The sequence below is a fragment of the Oncorhynchus masou genome, chromosome 23 (genome assembly GCF_036934945.1).
Source record: "Oncorhynchus masou masou isolate Uvic2021 chromosome 23, UVic_Omas_1.1, whole genome shotgun sequence".
Classification (NCBI taxonomy): domain Eukaryota; kingdom Metazoa; phylum Chordata; class Actinopteri; order Salmoniformes; family Salmonidae; genus Oncorhynchus; species Oncorhynchus masou.
In genome coordinates, this window is record NC_088234.1 from 54,399,647 (window position 1) to 54,424,372 (window position 24,726).

The 24,726-nt window shown below is 43.5% G+C and overlaps 1 protein-coding gene across 1 annotated transcript in view; it reads left to right on the forward strand.

Moving 5' to 3' along the window:
• Positions 1 to 24,726, forward strand: part of LOC135511058 (C-terminal-binding protein 2-like) — a 97,193-nt gene that overhangs the window by 12,221 nt on the left and 60,246 nt on the right. The window contains exon 2 of the mRNA XM_064932545.1: positions 12,484 to 12,644. Coding sequence (XP_064788617.1) covers positions 12,587 to 12,644 — 58 coding nt within the window. The 5' untranslated portion in view covers positions 12,484 to 12,586. The remainder of the gene's footprint in view (positions 1 to 12,483; positions 12,645 to 24,726) is intronic.

The window sequence follows — 24,726 nt, forward strand, 5'->3', positions numbered from 1 at the left end:
TACAACTAAATGTTTGCCAGCTAGATATCTTATAACTATTAAGTTAACTGGCTAAAATGTGTTAAATACTCTGCGGTTGTGCATTTTGTTTGTTCATTTAGTAGGTAGTATGCTACACTACATGACCAAAAGTATGTGGACAGCTTGGCATTGAGCATTGGAATCTTATGCTTGTGTGCAGCTGCTCAGCCATGGAAGCCCATTTAATGAAGCTCCCGACCAACAGTTATTGTGCTGACGTTGCTTCCAGAGGCAGTTTGGAACTCAGTAGTGAGTATTGCAGCCAAGGACAGACAATTAATAAAAAAACATTTTTTTTTACCCCATTTTCGTGATATCCAATTGGTAGTTACAGTCTTGTCCCATTGCTGCAACTCCTGTACGGACTCGGGACAGGTGAAGTTCGAAAGCCATGCGTCCTCAGAACCACAACCCTGCCAAGCCGCACTGCTTATTGACGCACTGCTTGCTTAACTGGGAAGCCAGCCGCTCCAATGTGTCGGAGGAAACACCGTACAGCTGCGACCGAAATCAGTGTGCATGCGCCCGGGCCGCCATGAGTCGCTAGAGCGTGATGGCACAAGGACATCCCGGCCGGCCAAACCCGGACGACGCTTGGCCAATTGTGCGCTGCCTCATGGATCTCACGGTTGTGGCCGGCTGCGACAAAGCCTGGGATTGAACCCGGGTCAGTACTGACGCTTCTACCACTGTGACGCAGTGCCTTAGACCGCTTTTATGCGCTTCAGCACTCGCCGGTCCAGTTCTGTGAGCTTGTGTAGCCTACCACTTCACGGTTCAGCCGTTGTTGCTCCTAGACGTTTCCACCTCACAATAACAGCAACTTACAGTTGCCCGGGGCAGCTCTAGCAGGGCATACATTTGACAAACTGACTTGTTGGAAAGGTGGCATCCTATTGTTTACTCCATGTGTAACTCTGTGTTGTCTGTTCACACTGCTATGCTTTATCTTGGCCAGGTCGCAGTTGCAAATGAGAACTTCTCAACTAGCCTACCTGGTTAAATAAAGGTGAAATAAAAAAAATAAAAAAATGACTGTGCCACATTGAAAGTCGCTGAGCTCTTCAGTAAGGCCATTCTACTGCCAGTGTTTGTCTATGGCGATTGCATGGCTGTGTGCTTGATTTTGTACACTTGTCAGCAACAGATGGCAACCAGCAGGTGGTAACCAGTAGTTACCATACCCAATCTGCTAGCTGGTTGCTACTTAAATTCCGCAGGACATTTACAGTATTAGGCAAGACTGCCTTCTCGTCTTGTGCACCAGAGGCATGGAATAGTCTACAATCCATGCTTCATCTACTGTAGATGAGTTGGTGCCACTGAATTAATTTAACATTTTGATGAGAGACTCTGGTACAGAGGAGTGTAAATGCTTTTTTTTGGCTGGATCATGTTGCTGTATTGTTGTATGTTTTAAATCTGTAATGTATTGATAGTTGCTGCTGCCTTGGCCAGGTTTCCCTTGAAATAGAGACTCTGGGTCTCTATGTTTCAGTGGGATTTTCCTGGTTAAATAAAGGTAAATAACCTTTTTTTTACTGTGAGTAGCATTTTTGAGATACTTGTATAGTTTAGGTCTGAAATGGTACAAAATGCACACATTAGCATTTAGTTAGCATTCACTATGGGATTGTACATGTACTTGTTAGCATTGCTAACCTTCTGATTACAAAGTTGTGGGGTTTGAAAACAGCACCCCGTGTGTTTAGTGTCAATTTTTTTTATTTAACCTTTAACTAGGCAAGTCAGTTCTCATTTGCAATGAAGGCCTACTCCGACAACACTGGTCCAATTGTGCAGCGCCCTATGGGACTCCCCATAGCCGGATGTGATACAGCCTGGATTCGAACCAGGTACTATAGTGACGCCTCTTGCACTGAGATGCAGTGCCTTAGACCGCTGCGCCCAATATACCGAATATCCCAGTATGGCACAAGGTCGGTATGAAGGTATGACAATTTGGATACTGCCCAAGCCTAGTTGAAACTGCTTGTTGTCAGAGAGGAAGAAGTGATATTTCGTCTTTGTTGTTGTCAGTGGCAGGGGGAGTAGCTTTGTGTCTGTGCGAGTGGGAAGGTGCACAGTGCACCCCGCACAGAACGGAGCGAAGGAGACGAGACCAAACAGACAACGCTCATAAAAACAACACCAACCCCCCTCCACAAAAAAAGATTCTTGCAATACAGGCATTCGGAACATCATGCTAAAACATACAATCAAATGAATTCGATATATCGCCCAGTCCTAATTGTAACATGACCTATAATGTCAATCAAATTGTTAGTCATTAGCTTAGAAGCACAAGGTTGTTAGTGTCTTTAGCTAGGTCGTTAATCCTAGTCACAAACACTTTCAGACCGGGGGAAGTGTTTCTATAGTGTTGTTGTTTTAGGAGTATTATCAGGACGTATGAACCAGAGTCTCTCCTGGATCATTTGATAAGGATAAAGGAAGATAAACAATTCAGCAGATTTTGTTTGAAATGGAGACTACAGAAATACCACTCTTATCTCAATTCATCATGCATTTTTCTTATCCTCTCTTTGTCTTTCACATTTGTTAACTTTGTCAGACATTCTATTTCTCACTCACTTCACACTTTTCCAAGCCTGTGTCCTTGTCTGCTCTTTCTCTGTTTCACTCCAACTTTATCTCTGTTGCTGTTTATCTCAGTCTGTCTGTGGTTAAAGGTCACCTTGTCTTTCCCAGGCATTCTATGTGGCATTCTATGTGGCATTCTATGTGGTATCTGTTGTGTTCAGCCCCTGTCGCTGGTCAGGGAAGCATTCCAGTGTAATTAACCTGACTACTACACGGCGGTTCATTAATCCCCTCACACTGAGAGGGCACTGTGCCCTGACACTCTCCCCCACAATACACACCTCCTTTCTGCTACACACATATGCATGAACACACACACAGGAACGCACCGGTGCGCAAATACACACTATTGGAGAGAGGGCGTGTACTCTGCCGACTGGCCAGCAAAAAGAGAAAGATGCTCACACACACACACACACACACACACACACACACACTACTATGCCAGGAAATAGATAAATAGGAGCACTCAACTACAGGTGCAGCTGAAACAAAGCCTTTAGACACTGAATCAAGCTCTTTTCAGGCTGCAACAAAACAGCGCTGGGCAAACTGTAAGTGGATACAAATGATTCAGCCTCATGGTACACTGATTTCCTCCATCAACACCAGCACCACCCTCCTCTCAGAGTTACACTCCCCAGTCTTAGCATCTCTCTGCTGGGCTGTTTTTCTCAGACTCCCCCACCCCTCCCTCCCTGGAGCTATACCAACCTTATCCCCAGACCCCAGCCCGAGATGTCTGCATGTTTGTGTCTGTGCATCAGCTGCCATTCTCACAGCCCAGCTGAACCTGACAGAATCATTTCACACAAAGGAAACAGGAAGTCAGAGTGTGGAGATTCGTCATGGCCATGGCTGGTTGGTTGGTATTCAGCTAGGTTGGTGGTGCACAGTTCTCTCCTCTGCCCTTTCATTTAGCCTAAGCGGACGACCCCTTGGGTCAAGTCGACTGCCTTTATACTAAAGCTTCAAAGAATTTCCCTTGTCCTCCTATCCCCTGGTGTCTTTTAAGAGATGTGGGCTTGAATATCTCCTCTGCTCAGGGTTTAACCAGGCACTGTTAGCCACCATTCATGTGCTGGGCTGTAGACTGAACCTCATGATGCTCCTATGAGCAGGACAGTGTGCACTGTGCAGGTAGAAGAAATTGGTTCTAAGTGAGGAAAATGCTCTAGAAGAAAATAACCCAGGAAGGTTTTATAACTGTAATAAAGTCATGATCGACAGCACAGCTTCTCAACTGTCATCTAGCTTGGTGTGTGTGTGTGTGTGTTTGTATGTGTGTGTACTTTTTAATCAGCTCCACCTCAATCTTAGTACATACATTGCATGTTAGTTACACAGCCATGAATACAGTATGGTTGAGATCTGTGTGCAGGACTTTTACTAGCAGTTCAAAGTGTAATGCTATGCAGCGTCCATCTGTCAGGTTTCTGAATAGCACCAACTGTGAATACATTTCGTTAACATACTCACTCTGCATTGGCTAAAAAGGCATGTGGAGATGTAATTCTTCTCAGGAGAGTGTTCACGGAACAGTTTGTTTTAGTTTATTAGTCGTAAAAACTGCACTGAGGAAAAACAGGCGTCAGTGATTTAGTGACCTAACAGGCTGCACAAAATAATGCCACCATTATGCATTTCCTGTGTGACTTAAACGAACAGGCATTATTAGAAAATTGCGCATTAGCCCGAGTCAGCAGTTTGTATGCTGCAGTCCCATTTACATTTAGAATCGTGAGAGGAGGAGACAGGGATGACGAGAGATGGACAGAGCACTGTCAAAAAGAAAGAAAGAAAGAAAGAAGGGGGTTGAAAGATGGAGGAAAGAAAAGGGGGGAGAGAGAGGGACAAATGCAAAAGGGATACAGGGGAGCAGAGAGGAAATAAAAGGAGTGATGTGGCCAAATGCAGACAGGACAAGGAGAATGAGAGAGATTGAGGATGATGAAGAGAGCAGCGGAGAAGGAGAGCAGTAATTGGAAGCATATAGTGGTTGGGATTGGAGGCAGTAGAGAGGTTTAAATCACTGGTCTGAATGACAGCTTTACGTGGCCCTCGGAGCCTGAACTACCTCCATTTAATGAGACCAGATAGAAACCTTCTTACTGCCTTTTCTATTCTCTCTTTTCTCTTTTTTATTTTTCTGCCATCCTGCACTTTCAGGAATATCACTCGCCACCAACTAGGCTGATTTATCAAGTTGAAACTGTTCTCTCAACTGTTAATGCCGTAGCATATAGTAAGGATACTTCTGAAAGGGCAGAAATGGGTCTGTCTTTGTTTCGTTGCTGGGGTTGCTGGATCCTCACTTCAGTCATGCTCATACAGTATACACATAATTATGAGTGGGCACACTTGGCAAACACAACAGTTGTTTCCATGAGCTCCACTACGAAGTTATTCTACCGGACAGATGCCTCCTGGGAAGCTCTGTTTTCTGTCTCTGATTACAGGAGAAGAAAGCAGCACTCTGGACAATGAACAGTAGTAGGCCAGAATCCCCCTTCTCTACTCCCCTGCCTTCTCTGTCTCATAGCAACTACCATTTCATCAGCGCCATTCTTATCAGTTTGTCGCCAAACAAATATGCATTTCTGTTTCATAATTGACTTAGCAGTCACGGTGTTGCTAGATGAATATACAGGTATAAGACATTTGTCATTGGTTTCTTGCTGTCTGTCAGTAGTACAGCTCTATCTGAAGGGGATATTACATCTCCTGGTAGTTCAGGATGAAATTTGTAGTTTTATTTCATCCTTCATCCCTCCTGATGTTCACTGACTTACAGTCCAAACCCACCGACATTCTAGACATTTCCTACGGAGAACTAGTCCCTCGATTCTACCTTCCCCTCCTTCTACCCCTCCCCCTCTTTTTATGTCTCTCTCTCTCTCTCTCTCTCTCTCTCTCTCTCTCTCTCTCTCTCTCTCTGGTCTGGTGTCACGTTGAGCCTGTAATATCGCCCACACGGACTCGGCCTCCTGTGTAGTTTAGCTTTCACCATTTTTTCCCCTCTCCTTTCCTTCTCTACCTAATTTTTTTGATATTCACAAAGACTTCTTTCTGTGCCTGGTCTCCCCTGACATTGGGCAGCTGGCTTTCATCTTACGTCTCTCATAAAAAGAAAGAGCAAGAGGGAGTGTGGGTAAGAAAATAGAGAGAGAGAGAGAGAGAGATTTTAGTGTGTAGTAGCTTGAAGAAAACTTGATATCGCTCTTCAGAGATTGAAATGTTTCTCCCAGATTTGGCATTTCCCTGTTAAACACATCATCTGGGAAAAATGTGAGAATAAAAGTGAATACATTTTACGCCATTAATTGTGGTGACCTACCTACTCATGATTTATCACAAGTGGATCTTTTACAGTGGTGTCACTGTCATCAAAAGCCAGCTCAATTGCTTATAGTGGTCATAAAGACGGATCTGTGATACTACACACTGTGTGCGTATGACCTCCCCATCCATTTTGTAGCCTCATATCATGGTATCCATTTTATACTTATATGTCAATATCCCCTGTGTGTGTGTGCGTTGATTTTAGTGGATTTTACATGACCACACATTCACATGCTCAGTACCTCCCTGGTTAAAACAACTGCCCCCTGTGCCAGACCGGCACAACGTGTGAGATCTGACACGGTCAGATGTTTAACAGGAAGGTGCCGTAACAAACCACTGCACCTCTACACTCTTAGAAAAAAAAGGTTGCAAAAGAGTTCTTCAGCATAGGAGGACCCTTTTGGGTTCCAGGTAGAATCCTTTTGGGTTCCAGGTAGAACCCACTGTGGAAAGGGTTCAAAATGGAACCCAATGGGTTCTACCGGGAACCAAATAGGGTTCTGCAAACAGTTCTCTGAAGCTGAAGAAGCCTTTTAGGTTCTAGATAGCACCTTTTTTTCTAAGAGTGTAGAAACTCCAACAGACACTGATGTGTGTGTGTGTATTGTCTTATTTCCCAGTTCATTCTCGTTATTCTATCCCTACTGTGTTGTGCTTGGCTGACTGTATTGAGGGTACTGTGAGAGGTAGTTAGTAGGGTGTTCTTTAAAAGAGGGGAGGGGGATTGCTGAAAGTGCAGAAACAGCCGAAGTTGTGTGGTGATGAATGTGTGTGTGTGTGTGTGTGTGTGTGTGTGTGTGTGTGTGTGTGTGTGTGTGTGTGTTTTCTTTGGGCCAGAGACCTGTGTTCTCCCTGGATCAGGTTCTCAGCTCTTTTAAAAGAGCTCTTCCTGTGAGCCCACTCAGGAAATTGTTGCTGAGCACTTGGCTGTGGACTTGGACAATCCCAGAGGCTATGTGCGTTTTTGTGTATGTGTTTTCTTGGAAACTTCTGTATGACTGTGTGTGTGTGGTGCTTGGACACTAGTTTGTATTAGTGTGTGTGTGTGGGGGGGGGGTCGACACTATTTTCCCAGTCCCAGCCTGTACCTCTGTGTATTTCTGTCAGAACAAGCCCCTGTAATTGTTTAGTTCCATAAGTCCACTTAGAGTTACAGCTCACCAGTGTATTCAATAAGGGCCTCTGAGTGACTGTTTCCTCTGGCCCTCTCCTGGTTAGTTCTCCACTCAAACGTTGTTGATGTTGACCCTTCAACCTTCTCAACGGAGTTGACATTTCAGCCTTTTCAGTGGAGGGGGTCTAACATTGTGTCCATCAAAGAGATAGTTTCATGACCTTTCACCCATGTATTATATATGTCAATGCTCCACTACGTCCCTGGCCATCACCTCCTCTGTGACCCCAGGGAAGGCTCATGACCATCACTGTCATCTAACACTATTTATCATCTCTCTAGGACCATACCTTTGGCCTCTCTGAACAAAAATATAAACACAACATGTAAAGTGTTGGTCTCATGTTTCATGAGCTGAAATAAAAAAATCCCAGAAATATTCCATACACACAAAAAGCTTATTTCTCTCAAATGTTGTTACAATTGGCATGCTGACTGCAGGAATGTCCACCAGAGCTGTTTCCAGATAATTTAATGTGAATTTATCTACCATAAGCCGCCTCCAATGTTATTTTAGAGAATTTGGCAGTACGTCCAATCACCCTCACAACCGCAGACCACATGTAACCACGCCAGCCCAGGATCTCCACATCTGGCTTCTTCACCTGCGGGATCTTCTGAGACCAGCCACCCGGGCAGCTGATGAAACTGAGTTTTACTTCTGTAATAAATCCCTTTTGTGGGTAAAATCATAATCTGATTGCCTGGGCCTGGCTCCCAAGTGAGTGGGCCTATGCCCTTTCAGGCCCACCCACGGCTGCACCCCTGCCCAGTCATGTGAAATCCATAGATTAGGGCCTAATTAATTGATTTCAATTGACTCATTTCCTTATATGAGCTGTAGCTCAGTAAAATTGTTGAAATTGTTGCATGTTGCGTTCATATTTTTGTTCAGCTTTGCACACTCTTGGCATTCTCTCAACCAGCTTCATGAGGTAATCACCTGAAATGCATTTCAATTAACAGGTGTGCCTTGTTAAAAGTCAATTTTTTGGAACTTCTTTCCTTCTTAACGTGTTTGAGCCAATCAGTAGTGTTGTGACAAGGTAAGGGTGGTATACAGAATATAGCCCTATTGGGTAAAAGACCAAGTCCATATTATGGGAACAACAGCTCATATAAGCAAAGAGAAACATCAGTCCATCATTACTTTAAGACATGAAGGTCAGTCAATACGGAAAATCGATTCTTCAAATGCAGTTGCAAAAACCTTCAAGTGCTATGATGAAACTGGCTCTCATGAGGACCGCCACAGGAAAGGAAGACCCAGAGTCACCTCTGCTGCAGAGGTAACATCAACTGTTCAGAGGAGACTGCGTGAATCAGTCTTTGTGAGACGCAGAGTAGGTGAATGGATGATCTCCGCATGTGTTGTTCCTACTGTGAAGCATGGAGGAGGAGGTGTGATGGTGTGGGTGTGTTTTGCTGGTGACACTGTCAGTGATTTATTTAGAATTCAAGGCACACTTAACCAGCATGGCTACCACAGCATTCTGCAGCGATACGCCATCCCACCTGGTTTGCGCTTAATGTACTATAATTTGTTTTTCAACAAAACACACATCCAGTAAGTGCTATTTGACCAAGAAAGAGAGTGATGGAGTGCTGCATCAGATGACAATCACCCGACATCAACCCAGTTGATATGGTTCGGGATGAGTTTGACCGCAGAGTGAAGGACAAGCAGCCAAAAAGTGCTGAGTATATGTGGGAACCTTTTCAAGACTGTTGGAAAAGCATTATTCATGAAACTGGTTAAGAGAATGCCAAGAGTGTGCAAAGCTATTATCATGGCAAAGGGTGGCTACTTTGAAGAATCTAAAATATATTTTGATGTGTTTAACACTTTTTTGGTTATTACATGATTCCATGTGTTATTTCATAGTGTTGATGTCTCTATTATTCTACAATGTAGAAAATAGTAAAAATAAAGGAAAACCCTTGAATGAGTATGTGTGTCCAAACTTTTGACTGGTACTGTATATATTTATACATACTCCAGACTCCAACATTTCTCGTCTTAATACACCCGCAATAACATCTGCTAAATATGTGTATGCGACCAATAAAATGTGATTTGATTTTAGATGACACCGAGACAAAGAACAGAGCAGAATTGTTTTCCTATTTCAACCTTTTTAGCCAAAGTATTTTTGTAAGGAAAGCCAGGAAGTCTTGAACCGTCTAGTCTGGCTAATATCTAACTCTCCAAGTCCTCCTTACTTCAGAATCTGGAATGGCTCTTTGATGTTGTCGACAATGAAGAGGGCTGTGAAGTGGGCTTTGTTTTTACTGGTTGGCTCTCCCCTGTGTCTTTCTCACTGATACACCCACACGCTCAGCCACATACAGCCCCCGAGTGCTGCCAATCATTGAGAGGTCTCATCCCCCAAGGACAAACATTTGAGAGAAACTAGTCTCACAATTGCTGAGCGAATATTTCATTAACAAACGCCCTCCTTTCCAGACCAGTGTGGGTCACAGCTCTCCCTTCGCTGTGAGTCACGTGGACAGCATCAGCCAGGCCTGTCAGCATTAGAGAAGCTAATATTTCACTATGGCTTCTCTGGGATACCCCAGATATGAAACACACAATACCTCAATAGAAATCCACTGATCAGTTAGGACACAGGGTTGAAGGTTATTATCAGTGTAAAGTACTTAAGTATAAATACTTTCAAGTTCTACTTAAGTCATTTTTTGGGGGTTTCTGCACTTTACTTTACTATTTATATTTTGGACAACTTTTACTTTTGCTCCACTACATTTCCAAAGAAAATAATGTACTTTTTACTCCTTACATTTTCCCTTACACCCAAAAGTACTCATTACATGTTGAATGCTTAGTAGGATAGGAAACGGGTCCAATTCACGCACTCATCTGATCTGGCAGACTCACTAAATTATGTCGATTCTGCCTGAGTGTAGGAGTGAGCCCCTGGCTATCTGTAAATAATAACTGTGCCGTGTCGTTTGCTTAATATAAAGAATTAGAAATGATTTATACTTTTACTTTTGATACTTAAGTATATTTTAGCAATTACATTTACTTTTGACACTTAAGTATATTTTAAACCAAGCAATTTTAGACTTTTACTCAAGTAGTATTTTACTGGGTGACTTTCACTTTGACTTGAGTAATTTTCAATTAACTTAACCTTTTACTCAAGGATGAAAATTGGGTACTTTTTCCACCACTGGTTATTATGAGTCCAAGACAACGCTTTGGATGTAAATGAGATGAGCTGGGTGATTAGAAAGATGGAGAGATGGAGAGATTACTGAGACAGTAATCAGGATACAAGGAAGAGAAAGGCTGTGAAGTGGTGGGAGTGAGAACATATTGGAGTTGTGTGTGTGTGTGTGTGTGTGTGTACAGGGTTTAAATGTCAAACCTAATCACTGTAGAGAGAGATGAACTTTACACGTCACACACCTGGCAAGCGGATGCTGCTAGTTTCCCATTACTCCTGTTTTCTACTTCCTTTTTAATATGGCTTTTCAAAGTGAAGTTCAGCACATCTTTCTCCCTCTCACTTGGTCCCCTCCTCCCCTCCTGCCTATATTTTGCAGGAGACAGTCCCCATGTCTGCTGAGTAACTGACCCACATTCCAGTGTGACAGGATACCCTTAGGGCAGGGGTGTCAAACTCATTCCACAGAGGGCTGAGTGTCTGTAGGTTTTTGTTTTTTCCTTTCAATTAAGAGACAACCAGGTGACGGGAGTTCCTTACTAATTAGTGACCTTTAATTCATCAGTCGAGTACAAGGGTTGTGCCAAAACCCGCAGACACTCGGGTCTCCGTGGAATTTGTATTTGTATTTATTAGGGGAAGCAGCTACTCTTCCTAGGGTCCAAACAGAGTTTGACACATGTGCCTTAGGGCAGCGTTTCTCAACCCTGGTCCTCCAGTACCCCAAACAGTACATATTTTCATTGTAGCCAAGGACAAACACACCTCATTCAACTCATTGAGGGCTTGGTGATTAGTTAAATCAGGTGTGCTTGTCCAGGGTTACAATAGAAGTGTGTGCTGTTGGGGGTACTGGAGAACTAGGGTTGGGAAACGCTGCCTTAGTAGCAGTGTGTCTTTAGCTGTGTTTAGACAGGCAACCCAATTCTGTTATTTTTTTTTCACTAATTGGTCTTTTGCTCAATCAGATCAGCTGTAACAAATAAATAAATAAAAAGATCTGATGTGAAAAGATCTGATATGATTCATCAAAATAGCAAAAAAGATAAGAATTCGGCTGCCAGTCTAAATGTCTATGGGGGTGAGAGCACATGTTTGCATGTCTGTATCTTTGTGTGTGCTGTGGGGTATCTGTGTTCAGCCTCAGGGTTTAGAGGGGAATCAGTCTCTGAACAGGGAAATCTCTGACCAATGAGAGTTAATTGATGTTCCGCTCATCTGCATGCGTCTGTTTTTTTTTTTTTTTCTTTTGGTGTCTGGCGGTGAAAGACAGATTTTTGCACAGCGCTCGGAGATAGCACTCCCTCTACTGGTCACCATGTGTCCTTGCGGGGTACTATCCTTTACAATAAAGAGGATAGTCCCACATTTGCCTCAGCCCTTGGTTCCTTAAATGTGATCAATATTTTTGAAGGTGATAATGCCATAGTAGATGAAAAGCAACTCTGGAAATCTGAACATTTAAAAAAAAAACTCTTGTGTTTTCATTTCTTGTTCCATCAAATCAAATGTTATTTGTCACATGCACCGAATACAACAGAATACAACTTAAGAGTGAAATGCTTACATACAAGCACTTAACCATCAATGCCGTTTTAAGAAAGATACCTAAAATGTTTGTTTTTTAAATGTACAAATAATTAAAGAGCAGCAGTAAAATAACAATAGCAAGGTTATATACAGGGGGTTAGTCGAGGTAATTGAGGTATTATGTACATGTAGTTAGAGTTATTGAAGTGACTATGCATAGATAATAACAGAGAGTAGCAGCAGCGTAAAAGAGGAGGGGGGGCAATGCAAATTGTCTGGGTAGGCATTTGATTAGATGTTCAGGTGTCTTATGGCTTGGGGGTAGAAGCTGTTTAGAAGCCTCCTGGACCTAGACTTGGCGCTCCGGTACCGCTTGCCGTGCGGTAGCAGAGAGAACAGTCTATGACTAGGGTGGCTGGAGTCTGACCATTTTTTGGGCCTTCCTCCAACACCGCCTGGTATAGAGGTCCTGGATGGCAGGAAGCTTGGCCCCAGTGATGGACTTCTGTAAAGGACAGATGTTCACATTTAGTGTCTACATGTTAGATTATCTTTTGGATGGGTCTGATGATGATTGGTGTGTGTCACCTCTCTTTTTCGTCTGTGTGTTTACAGGTGTGTGGTGTGTTGGCATGCCTCGTGGGGGATTCTGGGTAGAGTGCTAGCTTCCTACAGATTGGCCAACAGGAGGAAAAGAGAACAGAGGAGGAGTGCCAACATGGCTCTGCCTGACAAACACAAAGTGAAACGCCAACGACTAGACAGAATCTGTGAAGGTAAGAGACACTTCTATTTTTGTACACTTAGGGAGAAAAAATGTTCCAAAAGGGTTCTTTGGCTGTTTACATAGGATGACCCTTTTTGTAGAACCCTCTGTGCAAATCTACCAATGTGTCCTTGAGCAAGGCACTTAACCCTAATTGCTCCTGTAAGTCGCTCTGGATAAGAGCATCTGCTAAATGATTCAAATGTAAAAATGTAAATGTAAAATGTTCTCCATGGAAACATAAAAGGTTCTTCAAAGGGTTCTCCTATGGGGACAGCCTTTTAGGTTCTAGATAGGAAAATATATTTTTTTTAAAGTTCCAATCTACTTTTCCTCTGTTTCCTCCTCTGTCATACTGCTGACACTGAATCACCCCACATTGAGTCATATCTGTTCCACTGGAAGAGACTAAAGGAAGTATTTGCTGTAGTGTGCAGGTCATATAGTCCTAGTGGTTGTGAAGAGGATCTATTTTTCTCTCCTCTCCCTTTTTCTCCCCAATTTCATGGTATCCAATTGGTAGTTACAGTCTTGTCCCATTGCTGCAACTCCCCTACAGACTTGAGAGAGGCGAAGGTCGAGAGCCATGTGTCCTCCAAACACGACCCTGCCAAGCCGCCCTGCTTCTTGACACACTGCTCACTTCACCAGCTCACTTAGCCAGCCGCACCAATGTGTCGGAGGAAACACTGTACAGCTGGCAGCTGAAGTCAGCTTGCAGGCGCCCGGTCCGCCACAAGGAGTCGCTAGGGCGCGATGGGACATGGAAATCCCAGGAGGCCAAACCCTCCCCTAACCCGGACGATGCTGGACCAATTGTGTGCCTCATGTGTCTCCCGGTTGCGACAGGCTGTGACACAGCCTGGGATCGAACCCGGGTCTGTAGTGACTCCTCAAGTATGTAGTGCCTTAGTCAGCTGCGCCAATCGGGAGGCTCTCTCACTCTTTCTGTTTGTCTTTCTCTCTCTCTCGCTCTCTTTCTCTCTATCTCTCTCACTGTCTCTCTCTCGCTCTCTGTTAGCTATAGCCCATCCATCAGCAGAGGTTATAGCAGTAAAGCCTGCTGTCAGCTCTGTGTTAGAAAGGACCTGGCCACGCTGGGTAGGGTCACAGTAGGAATGGTCCTGGCTCCTGTTCTCACTGTCTATTTGTCTGAGAGACAATATCAGTCGCCGTGACTGGATTAATCTCCTGTACTGAGAAGATCATGTCAGCAGAGATCATATTTGGCTCACAAAATAAGCTCGTCTTTGTGTGTGGGGGTGTGTGTGTGTGTGCATGTAGCCTGCATGTGTATATATGAATAGCCCATCAGGTATTTAAGCCCTATAACCTTGTCAGAATGTAGAAAGGGACTGAGTTAACCTGCTTCATGACGTAGCCCTCTATGTCATCATCATGCGTCACTTCACTATGCCGACTCATCACATCACTCTACATTTTGTCTGCCTCCCTTCATGTTAACCGCAACACTACAAGTCAACTGGAGAGATGGTTAGTCACAACAGGGCTGACTTTCACGTTTAACTTTAGGAATGACTCAATCCAGCCAGAATTATCCATCTGTCATGAAACACAAGGCATTTTCCACTAAGAATGAGGTTTTCCAGACTAATGGTGGAACTTCCCGGGAGAGCCAAATGGAGTCCCTGGGATTGTGTGGGTGAGAGGGAGTGAGAGAAAGCATTTGATACTTCCCCACCTCATGTGAAAGGAATTTGTAGTACCTTCATAAGGGGTATTCAGGCTGGTGATTGTGTTACTATATTTTAGCCTTGCTGAGCTTTTGGGGGAACATCCACACACTGGCACCATTATTCATTAGTGATAGGGGGTAAAACTCCCAGTTACATATCGGGATATTATTTTTGACGATATATCCTATAGTATCGTTGTGACAATATTGCAATATTATTTTTGCGCTAGTTGGCTGTACCTGCACCAAAACTCCAATATTTTCCTTCATAGCTTGTTCTCCATCTTCTTTTTAAATAGGGAGCAAATTTGTTTCAACACTTATTTCCATGACTGATTCAAACTCGTTTTATCATGGCTCTCTCTTGTCCCTCTGCAGCAGACATATGGTTGGAACATCGAATTTCAATCAAATCACAGTATCGAATCACAATGCATATAGAATTGTGAGAATCGCAATACATATCGTATCGGACCGTAAGTATTGTAAAAAAATATTGTATTGTGAGATCCCTGGCAATTCCCATGGTAGACATACACACCACTTCCACCCCCTCGACTGTAGCTTTCCAGACCTGCAGCATGCCATGCCCTGCCTATAGTCTTTAACAACCTTTACTGTGTGAGAGACCCGTGGGACCAACGGCCCTGCCCAGCCCTCCAAACCACAGCATTGATGGTTGTCTTACAGGCCCTGGGAGAGAAAGTAAGGAACCTCAGGCCTGGCCAAGGAGAGAGAGAGAGAGGGGGAGGGAAGGAAGGGGGAGGGAGAGAGAGAGGGGGTATAGGAGGTGGACGTGGGTTGGCAAGAGACTCTTAAAATCTAGTTTGATGTTTCCAGATTGCTGTGCTGCTTGCTGCTGAGTAGAGACTTTGTAATAAAGAGAATCACTTCACCAAACGTTGGGATTGATTATGTACGCTAGGCTCTGACAGTCATTTTCTGTTTTATAAGAGCCACTGCGTGTGTGTAAATGTGTATGCGTATTTGTATGTGTGTGCTTGTGCATTGCAGGAAAGGCAAATTAACCTAGCACTACAGTACTGCACTATGCTCCTCTGCACCCCAGTATCTCTACTCTACATTCATCTTCTGCACATCTATCACGCCAGTGTTTAATTACTACATTGAAATTTCACCACTATGGCCTATTTATTGCCGTTACCTCCCTAATCTTACTTCATTCAAATCAAATCAAATGTTATTTGTCACATACACATGGTTAGCAGATGTTAATGCGAGTGTAGCGAAATGCTTGTGCTTCTAGTTCCGACAATGCAGTAATAACCAACGAGTAATCTAACCTAACACTTCCACAACAACTACTTTATACACACACAGGTGTAAAGGGATGAAGATTATGTACATAAGGATATATGAATTGGTGATGGTAAAGAACGGCGTAGGCAAGATGCAGTAGATGGTATCGAGTACAGTATATACATATGAGATGAGTAATGTAGGGTATGTAAACATTATATTAAGTGGCATTGTTTAAAGTGGCTAGTGATACATTTTGTACATCAATTTTTCCATTATTAAAGTGGCTGGAGTTGAGTCAGTATGTTGGCAGCAGCCACTCAATATTAGTGGTGGCTGTTTAACAGTCTGATGGCCTTGAGATAGAAGCTGTTTTTCAGTCTCTCGGCCCCTGCTTTGATGCACATGTACTGACCTCGCCTTCTGGATGATAGCGGGGTGAACAGGCAGTGGCTTGGGCGGTTGTTGTCCTTGATGATCTTTATGGCCTTCCTGTGACATCGGGTGGTGTAGGTGTAACTGGAGGGCAGGTAGTTTTCCCCGGTGACCAAAAAAGCCGATACTGATTAATCTGCCGATTTAAAAAAAATAATAATAATAATAATAATAATTAAATAAAGGTATTTGTAATAATGACAATTACAACAATACTGAATGAACACTTGTTTTAACTTAATATAATAATCAATAAAATCAATTTAGCCTCAAATAAAATGAAATGTTCAATTTGGTTTAAATAATGCAAAAAGAAAGTGTTGGAGAAGAAAGTAAAAGTGCGATATGTGCCATGCAAGAAAGCTAACGTTTAAGTTCCTTGCTCAGAACATGAGAACATATGAAAGCTGGTGGTTCTTTTTAAGAGGAGTCTTCAATATTCCCAGGTAAGAAGTTTTAGATTGTAGTTATTATAGGAATTATAGGACAATTTCTCTCTATACGATTTGTATTTCATATACCTTTGACTATTGGATGTTCTTATAAGCACTTTAGTATTGCCAGTGTAACAGTATAGCTTCCGTCCCTCTCCTCGCCCCTACCTGGGCTTGATCCAGGAATACATCGACAACAGCCGCCCTCGAAGCAGCATTACCTATCGCTCCACAAAAGCTGCGGCCCTTGCAGAGCAAGGGGAACAACCACTCCAAGTCTCAGAGCGAGTGACGTTTGAAACGCTATTAGTGCGCACCCAGCTAACTAGCTAGCCATTTCACATCGGTTACACCAGCCTAATCTCAGGAGTTGATAGGCTGGAATTCATAAACAGCTCAATGCTTGAAGCACAGCGACGAGCTGCTGGCAAAACGCATGAAAGTGCTGTTTGAATGAATGCTTACGAGCCTGCTGGTGCCTACCATCGCTCAATCAGACTCCTCTATCAAATCGTAGACTTAATTATAATATAATAACACACAGAAATATGAGCCTTAGGTCATTAATATGGTCGAATCCAGAAACTACCATCTCGAAAACAAGACATTTATTCTTTCAGTGAAATACGGAACCGTTCCCTATTTTATCCAACGGGTGGCATCCATAAGTCTAAATATTCCTGTTGCATTGCACAACCTTCAATGTTATGTCATAATTACGTAAATTTCTGGCAAATTAGGCGGCCCAAACTGTTGCATACACCCTGACTCTGCATGCAATGAACGCAAGAGAAGTGACACAATTTCACCTGGTTAATATTGCCTGCGAACCTGGATTTCTTTTAGCAAAATATGAAGGTTTAAAAATATATACTTTTGTGTATTGATTTCAAGAAAGGCATTGATATTTATGGTTACGTACAGTCGTGCAACGATTGTGCTTTTTTCGCAAATGCACTTTTGTTAAATCATCCCCCGTTTGGCGAAGTTGGCTGTCTTTGTTAGGAAGAAATAGTCTTCACAGAGTTCGCAACGAGCCAGGTTGGCAGGCAATATTAACTAAATATGCAGGTTTAAAAAATATATACTTGTGTAATGATTTTAAGAAAGGCATTGCTGTTTATGGTTAGGTACACATTGGAGCAAGACAGTCCTTTTTTGCGAAATACGCACCGCATCAATTATATGCAACGCAGGACACTCTAGATAAACTAGTAATATCATCAACCATGTGTAGTTAACTAGTGATTATGATTGATTGATTGTTTTTTATAAGATAAGTTTAATGCTAGCTAGCAACTTACCTTGGCTTCTTACTGCATTCGCGTAACAAGCAGGCTCCTCGTGGAGTGCAATGTAATCAGGTGGTTAGAGCGTTGGACTAGTTAACTGTAAGGTTGCAAGATTGAATCCCTGAGCTGACAAGGGAAAAATCTGTCATTCTGCCCCTGAACGAGGAAGTTAACCCACCGTTCCTAGGCCGTCATTGAAAATAAGAATGTGTTCTTAACTAACTTGCCTAGTTAAATAAAGGTGTAAAGAATAATAATAATAAAATATCAGCCAAATCCGTGTCCAAAAATACCGATTTCCGATTGTTATGAAAACTTGAAATCAGCCCTAATTAATCAGCCATTCTTTTTAATTGGCCGAACTCTAGTCTGGAGAGCCTTACGGTTGTGGGCAGAGCAGTTGGTGTACCAGGCGGTGTTACAGCCTGACAGGAGTGCTTTTGGTGACAAGCCGAATTTCTTCAGCCTCCTGAGGTTGAAGAGGCGCTGCTGCGCCTTCTTCACAACGCTGTCTGTGTTTGTGGACCAATTCAGTTTGTCCGTGATGTGTACGTCGAGGAACTTAAAACTTACTACCCTCTCCACTACTGTCCCGTCGATTTGGATAGGGGTTGCTCCCTCTGCTGTTTCCTGAAGTCCACGTTCATCTCCTTTGTTTTGGTGACGTTGAGTATGAGGTTATTTTCCTGACACCACACTTCAAGGGCCCTCACCTCCTCCCTGTAGGCCGTCTCGTCGTTGTTGGTAATCAAGCCTACCACTGTAGTGTCGTCTGCAAACTTGATGATTGAGTTGGAGGCGTGCATGGCCACGCAGTCATGGTTGAACAGGGAGTGCAGGAGAGGGCTCAGAACGCACCCTTGTGGGGCCCCAGTGTTGGGGATCAGTGGGGTGGAGATGTTGTTAACTACCCTCACCACCTGGGGGCGGCCCGTCAGGAAGTCCAGTACCCAGGTGCACAGGACGGTGTCGAGACCCAGGGTCTCGAGCTTGATGACAAGTTTGGAGGGTACTATGGTGTCGATAAACAGCATTCTCACATAGGTATTCCTCTTGTCCAGATGGGTTAGGGCAGTGTGCAGTGTGGTTGAGATTGCATCGTCTGTGGACCTATTGGAGCGGTAAGTAAATTGGAGTGGGTCTAGGGTGTCAGGTAGGGTGTCAGGTATGGTCCTTGACTAGTCTCTCAAAGCACTTCATGATGATGGAAGTGAGTGCTACTGGGCGGTAGTCGTTTAGCTCAGTTACCTTAGCTTTCTTGGGAACAGGAACAATGGTGGCCCTCTTGAAGCATGTGGGAACAGCAGACTGGTATAGGGATTGATTGAAATGTCCCAAAACACACAAGCCAGCTGGTCTGCGCATGCTCTGAGGACGCGGCTGTGGATGCTGTCTGGACCTGCTGCCTTGCGAGGGTTAACACATTTAAATGTTTTACTCACGTCGGCTGCAGTGAAGGAGAGTCCGCAGGTTTTGGTAGCGGGCCGTGTCAGTGGCACTGTGTTGTCCTCGAAGTGGGCAAAACAGTTATTTAGTCTGTCTGGGAGAAAGACATCCTGGACCGCGACAGGGCTGGTTTTCTTTTTGTAATCCGTGTATAACAGTATAACTTTAGTCCGTTCCCTCGCCCATACCCGGGCGTGAACCAGGGACCCTCTGCACACATCAACAGTCACCCACGAAGCATCGTTACCCATCGCTCCACAAAATCCGCTGCTCTTGCATAGCAAGGGTAACCACTACTTCAAGGTTTCAGTGCAAGTGACGTCACCGATTGAAACACTATTTAGCATGCACCACCGCTAACTAAGCTAGCGTTTCACATCCATTACACGTGATTGACTGTAGACCCTGCCACATACCTCTTGTGTCTGAGTCGTTGAATTGTGACTCTACTTTGTCTCTATACTGACGCTTAGCTTGTTTGATTGCCTTGCGGAGGGAATAGCTACACTGTTTGTATTCGGTCATATTTCCGGGTCACCTTACCATGATTAAAAGCAGTGGTTTGGGCTTTCCGTTTCGCGCGAATGTTGCCTTCAATCTACGGTTTCTGGTTTGGGAATGTTTTAATAGTTGCTGTGGGTACGACATCGCCGATGCACTTGCTAATGACCTTGCTCACCGAATCAGCGTATTCGTCAATGTTGTTGTTTGACGCAATGCGGAACATATCCCAATCCACATGATCGAAGCAATCTTGAAGCGTGGAATCAGATTGGTCAGACCAGCGTTGAACAGACCTTAGCACGGAAGGTTCCTGTTTTAGTTTCTGTCTATAGGCTGGAAGCAACAAAACGGAGTTGTGGTCAGCTTTTCCGAAAGGAGGGCGGGGGAGGGCCTTATATGCGTCACGGAAGTTAGAATAACAATGATCCAGGGTTTTACCAGCCCTGGTTGCATAATCGATATGCTGATAGAATTTAGGGAGTCTTTTTTTCAGATTAGCCTTGTTAAAATCCCCAGCTACGATGAATGCAGCCTCAGGATATGTGGTTTCCAGTTTACATAGAGTCAAATAAAGTTATTTCAGGGCCATCGATGTGTCTGCTTGGGGGGAATATATGCGGCTGTGATTATAATCGAAGAGACTTCTCTTGGTAAATAATGCGGTCGACATTTGATTGTGAGGAATTCTAAGTCAGGTGAACAGAAGGACTTGAGTTCCTGTATGTTGTTATGATCACACCACGTCTCGTTAATCATAAGGCATACCGCCCCTCTTCTTACCAGAAAGATGCTTGTTTCTGTCGGCACGATGCGTGAAGAAACCAGCTGGCTGCACCGACTCCGATAGCATGTCTCGAGTGAGCCGTGTTTCCGTGCTGCAAACACCATGTACATAGACTTTTCTATTGTGTTATTGACTGTACGAATGTTTATTCCATGTGTAACTCTGTGTTGTTCGTGTTGCACTTCTTTGCTTTATCTTGGCGAGGTCGCAGTTGTAAATCAGAACTTGTTCTCAACTTTCCTACTTGGTTAAATAAAGGTGATAGTAATAATTTTAAACTATTTGCTTCTTTTTGTTAGGATATCTAAAACGTGCCATTTGAGACCTGTCCTTTTTCTTTTTCTGTATAAAATAGACCAAAGAGAAACAGAGGCGATCTTTAAATAAGAGGCTCACTCCTCTGCCAAGCGGGGGTGGGGGTGGTCTTCCAACCCCCATAATGCATCTCTCCCCGCCAGTCAGAAATGAGAGCTACATGTGCATCCCTGGCCGGTCCAAGCCACTAACCCTTCACCCTGGGAAGCAGAATGTTTTCAATTCACTTTATTGGTTGATATAATACACACACAGCCAATTGGCCAGTGTTCACTCGTGTTGATTTTTCAGTGTAACATTTCTATTGTTCATTCAGGTGTTAAATTAACACTCATGGGTCTAAAATAAAAAACAGTGTTGGTGTTACTAACCATTGTTAAACCACAACCATGCTCATTATTATCATATATCCCAGCATGCTCTATTTCAGGTAATGTTTTTGAATATGTATGTTTTTGATTAATTCATGTTATGCTACTCAAATATACATTTTACTAAACTCATCCAATCTATTGCTTTGACTTATTGCACCCATTACTGAAATGGTTGTTCCAGTTTAGATGGTTTAGGTAGTCCCATATCTTAGTCTTCCCAACCCGGCAGTCATTCTGAATGCAGGTTGCGAGTAAATACAAATTCCAAATGTTGGATATCCCCACTCTGGCTGAATTCCAATAGTAATTACAAATCACTTTGCAAGCCAGCATAATGTGACTTGCAGGCCTGATTTTGCATTTCAGGCTACTGTATTAGTGTAAACTAGGCCCCCAAAATAAGGCCTTATGAAATATGTGTTGTATTGTGTTAAATAATTACATTTTTATGATAATATATTCACTTAGGATCTCACTTGGTGAAGGCCACAGGGCTAAAAATGGATGAATGCAACAACCATGTCTCTGTCACTAACAAATACAGTCATGGGTGGCAACTCTACAATTTACTAAAGGCAAGGCACTCTGGGAAATATGCAAATAAGGATTAACACTGAGCAGTGTGTTAATTTAACAATGAAACGTGTGGACCTGTATATACACTGGACCAGTGTTGATTTAACACTGGAGAATTTGCAGTGCTTATAAAACTGGGGTTTTGCTTCATGGCTATTGGTTGATTTGGCAACAGCAGTGTTTCCTCTGTTTACAGACAATTAGGTCATTCTACCAGAGATAATGGCCCTGTTCTGCAGCTCTGAAACTAACTGTGTGGTAAATTATGCTTATTTACAGGTGAATCAGGTTATTAACATGTGATGGGAAACCATAGGAACATGATGTAGATTAGTGATGTCATTTTTATTTTTTATTTTTTACCTTTATTTAACCAGTTAAGAACAAATTCTTATTTTCAATGATGGCCTAGGAACAGTGGGTAAACTGCCTGTTCAGGGGCAGAGCGACAGATTTGTACCTTGTCAGCTCGGGGGTTTGAACTTGCAACCTTCCGCTTACTAGTCCAACGCTCTATCCACTAGGCTACCCTGCCGCCCCTTGATAGACACATTTTGAGACGATGAACCCTCAAGTATTATACATATTGTTGTTTTTACGACGTCTTTTAGACTATCATGCACGGTACATAATTCCAAACAACCACGCTTGTTAAGTACTTAAATGTGTAGCGTGTTCTTCTCAAGCATAATGATATGGTTATTTTAAGATAGACTGCATTTCCTTGGTCTAAGACAATATTTTGAAACCTCCCGGAGTCTGAGGCAAGAAATGTTCTGCACAGGCACATTTTATTTCCTTAATTAGAACAAGTTTGACAAGGTAAACAAACCAGCTGCTTGAATCTATTACCAGAATCGTGGAACTGAAGCATGAAATAGTCAATCTGAATTTGATGAATGAAAACAAGATTGGTGTTTGTAAGGATGACAGACATGGACCATCATGACACGGTGTGATTGAATATTCCATCACTCAGCTTTCGAAATGAAACCAAACTAACCACGTTTCTGTTCTCAGAATAACCGTGTCAATAGAATCTCTGTTTATATTGGACTATTGATTGCATTGTTAAAGATCCTGATGAGTAGTAACTGTGTTTTGCCTGCAGTGGACACTAGATTCATTATTGCTGTTCTCTGAAGTGAAGGGCTTCTGTTTGGCCTTAATAAAGGCGTCCATGGGGGGTGCTTAACCGTAACCTCCTTACCCCTAAAGGAAACAGTCTGATTAGTGTCCAAAGAGTATGTAGACTCAGACACATTAGTCAAGAATAACAACTCAAATGATTCACTAAGACCTCCTCGGTTTATAAACAGGTGAAGGGCTTCCATGTTTTAGGAATGAAAGTTACAAAATGGATCTTTAATGAGGAGACAGTGAGACACGTCTTCTGTCAGACATCAGTTCTCATCTGCGTATGACAAGTGACTGCATCATCCTATGCTTGGCCCAGCTGCAGTGGCTTGCTGCCCGACCTCGACCCTCCCCTCCAGCCCACCTCTCAAATACTGCAGCGCCCCCTCCCTCACCCCCTTGTCCCGTCTGTCTGCTCCATCTGTGTACCCAGCATGCTCTGGTTTGGCTACTGCTATGGCTGCAGGGTAGCACTCCAGAACCCAGTGCCACGATATTTAGTCAAACCTAAGTGACGTTGTAAGCAGAAGGTGTGAAGGTGAGGGGAGAGCAGAGATGGGGGATGGGGAGGAGGTGAGGGTGGTGGTAATAACTAGATGGGGAATGTGGTTCTTCTCACATACATGTACATGTTAAGAATTCTCACAAATGTGTGTTGTAAAATGAGTTTATTTAGGAATTAAGGTTTCAAAACGTATAAACATTGTAAGAGGGTCACTTAAAACATGGACTACCAATTTGCAGCACCTGCCTGGATAATGTATGGCAGCACATTTACAGCAGATGGTAAACCATTCGTTGGCTGTTGCAGTGAAGAGGTGAGGGGTATTTGTGTAATCAGCCAGGAAAATATAGGAGAGGTATCCTGATGGCTTTTTCCCCAATAGGGGAGCCGTGTACCAGACTGTAAGCAGCCCAAGCCCCTGATACACCCATCCCCCTTCTCCTAGCATCCAGTCAGGTTATGAACATCCCAAGCAACCATATCCCCCCCCCCCTGGGTTTTGTTCCAGGCTCCCAGCCAAGACCCACAGCCACTTTATGGGCTTATGGAGAGGGGCATGAAGTATTGTGTGTTGGGGGAGGAGAAGAACTCATCTGGTGTCCATAATCTCACAAATCCCAGGGAAGGAGGACCATCGTTTGAGTGTCCAGGCTGGAGGAAAGATGACTTTGTGTGTTTGTGTACGTGCATCGTACAGTATTTATGGGAGTTAGCTTGTGTGTGTGGTAGCGGTCAATTCTTGGAAATTAGTTTTCATAAAGACAAGTCACATCTACTGCAAAGAGAAAACAATAGGCTGTTCTAAAAGAGCTGTGTCTGTTCTGGGAGGGGCTGGAAGGGGGAGGGGCTGAGGGGAGATTGTGACAGTGGCGAGAGGTGCATTGTGGGATGCAGGATCTGACAGTGGGAGAATCTCAATTGCATTTCCTTGACTCCTCACATCCTCTCTCCACGCCATCTTCACAAAAGTCATTAGAGGAGAGGGTCAGAGGGGAGGCACCTCTGACTCTCTCATGCAATAGGTTTTGAGAACGAAGCACCGCCGTAGCACGTTATATTTTACAGTGAACACTGCAGAAGTTAACTCCTTCCTCTGCTACGCTTTCGTCCGCATGAGTTGCTTTTTTTGTCCCCCCCAGTTTTATCATTGGGATATGATACAAAATGAGGCAACGGGTGAATTCGGACCATGCTGACGCCTCCGAGCGGTCGGGTAGGCTGTTTGGAGTGTTTGTCCGACTGGATAAAAAATATATATACAGTACCAGTCAAAAGTTTGGACACACCTACTCATTCCAGGATTTTTCTTTATTTTGACTATTTCTACATTATAG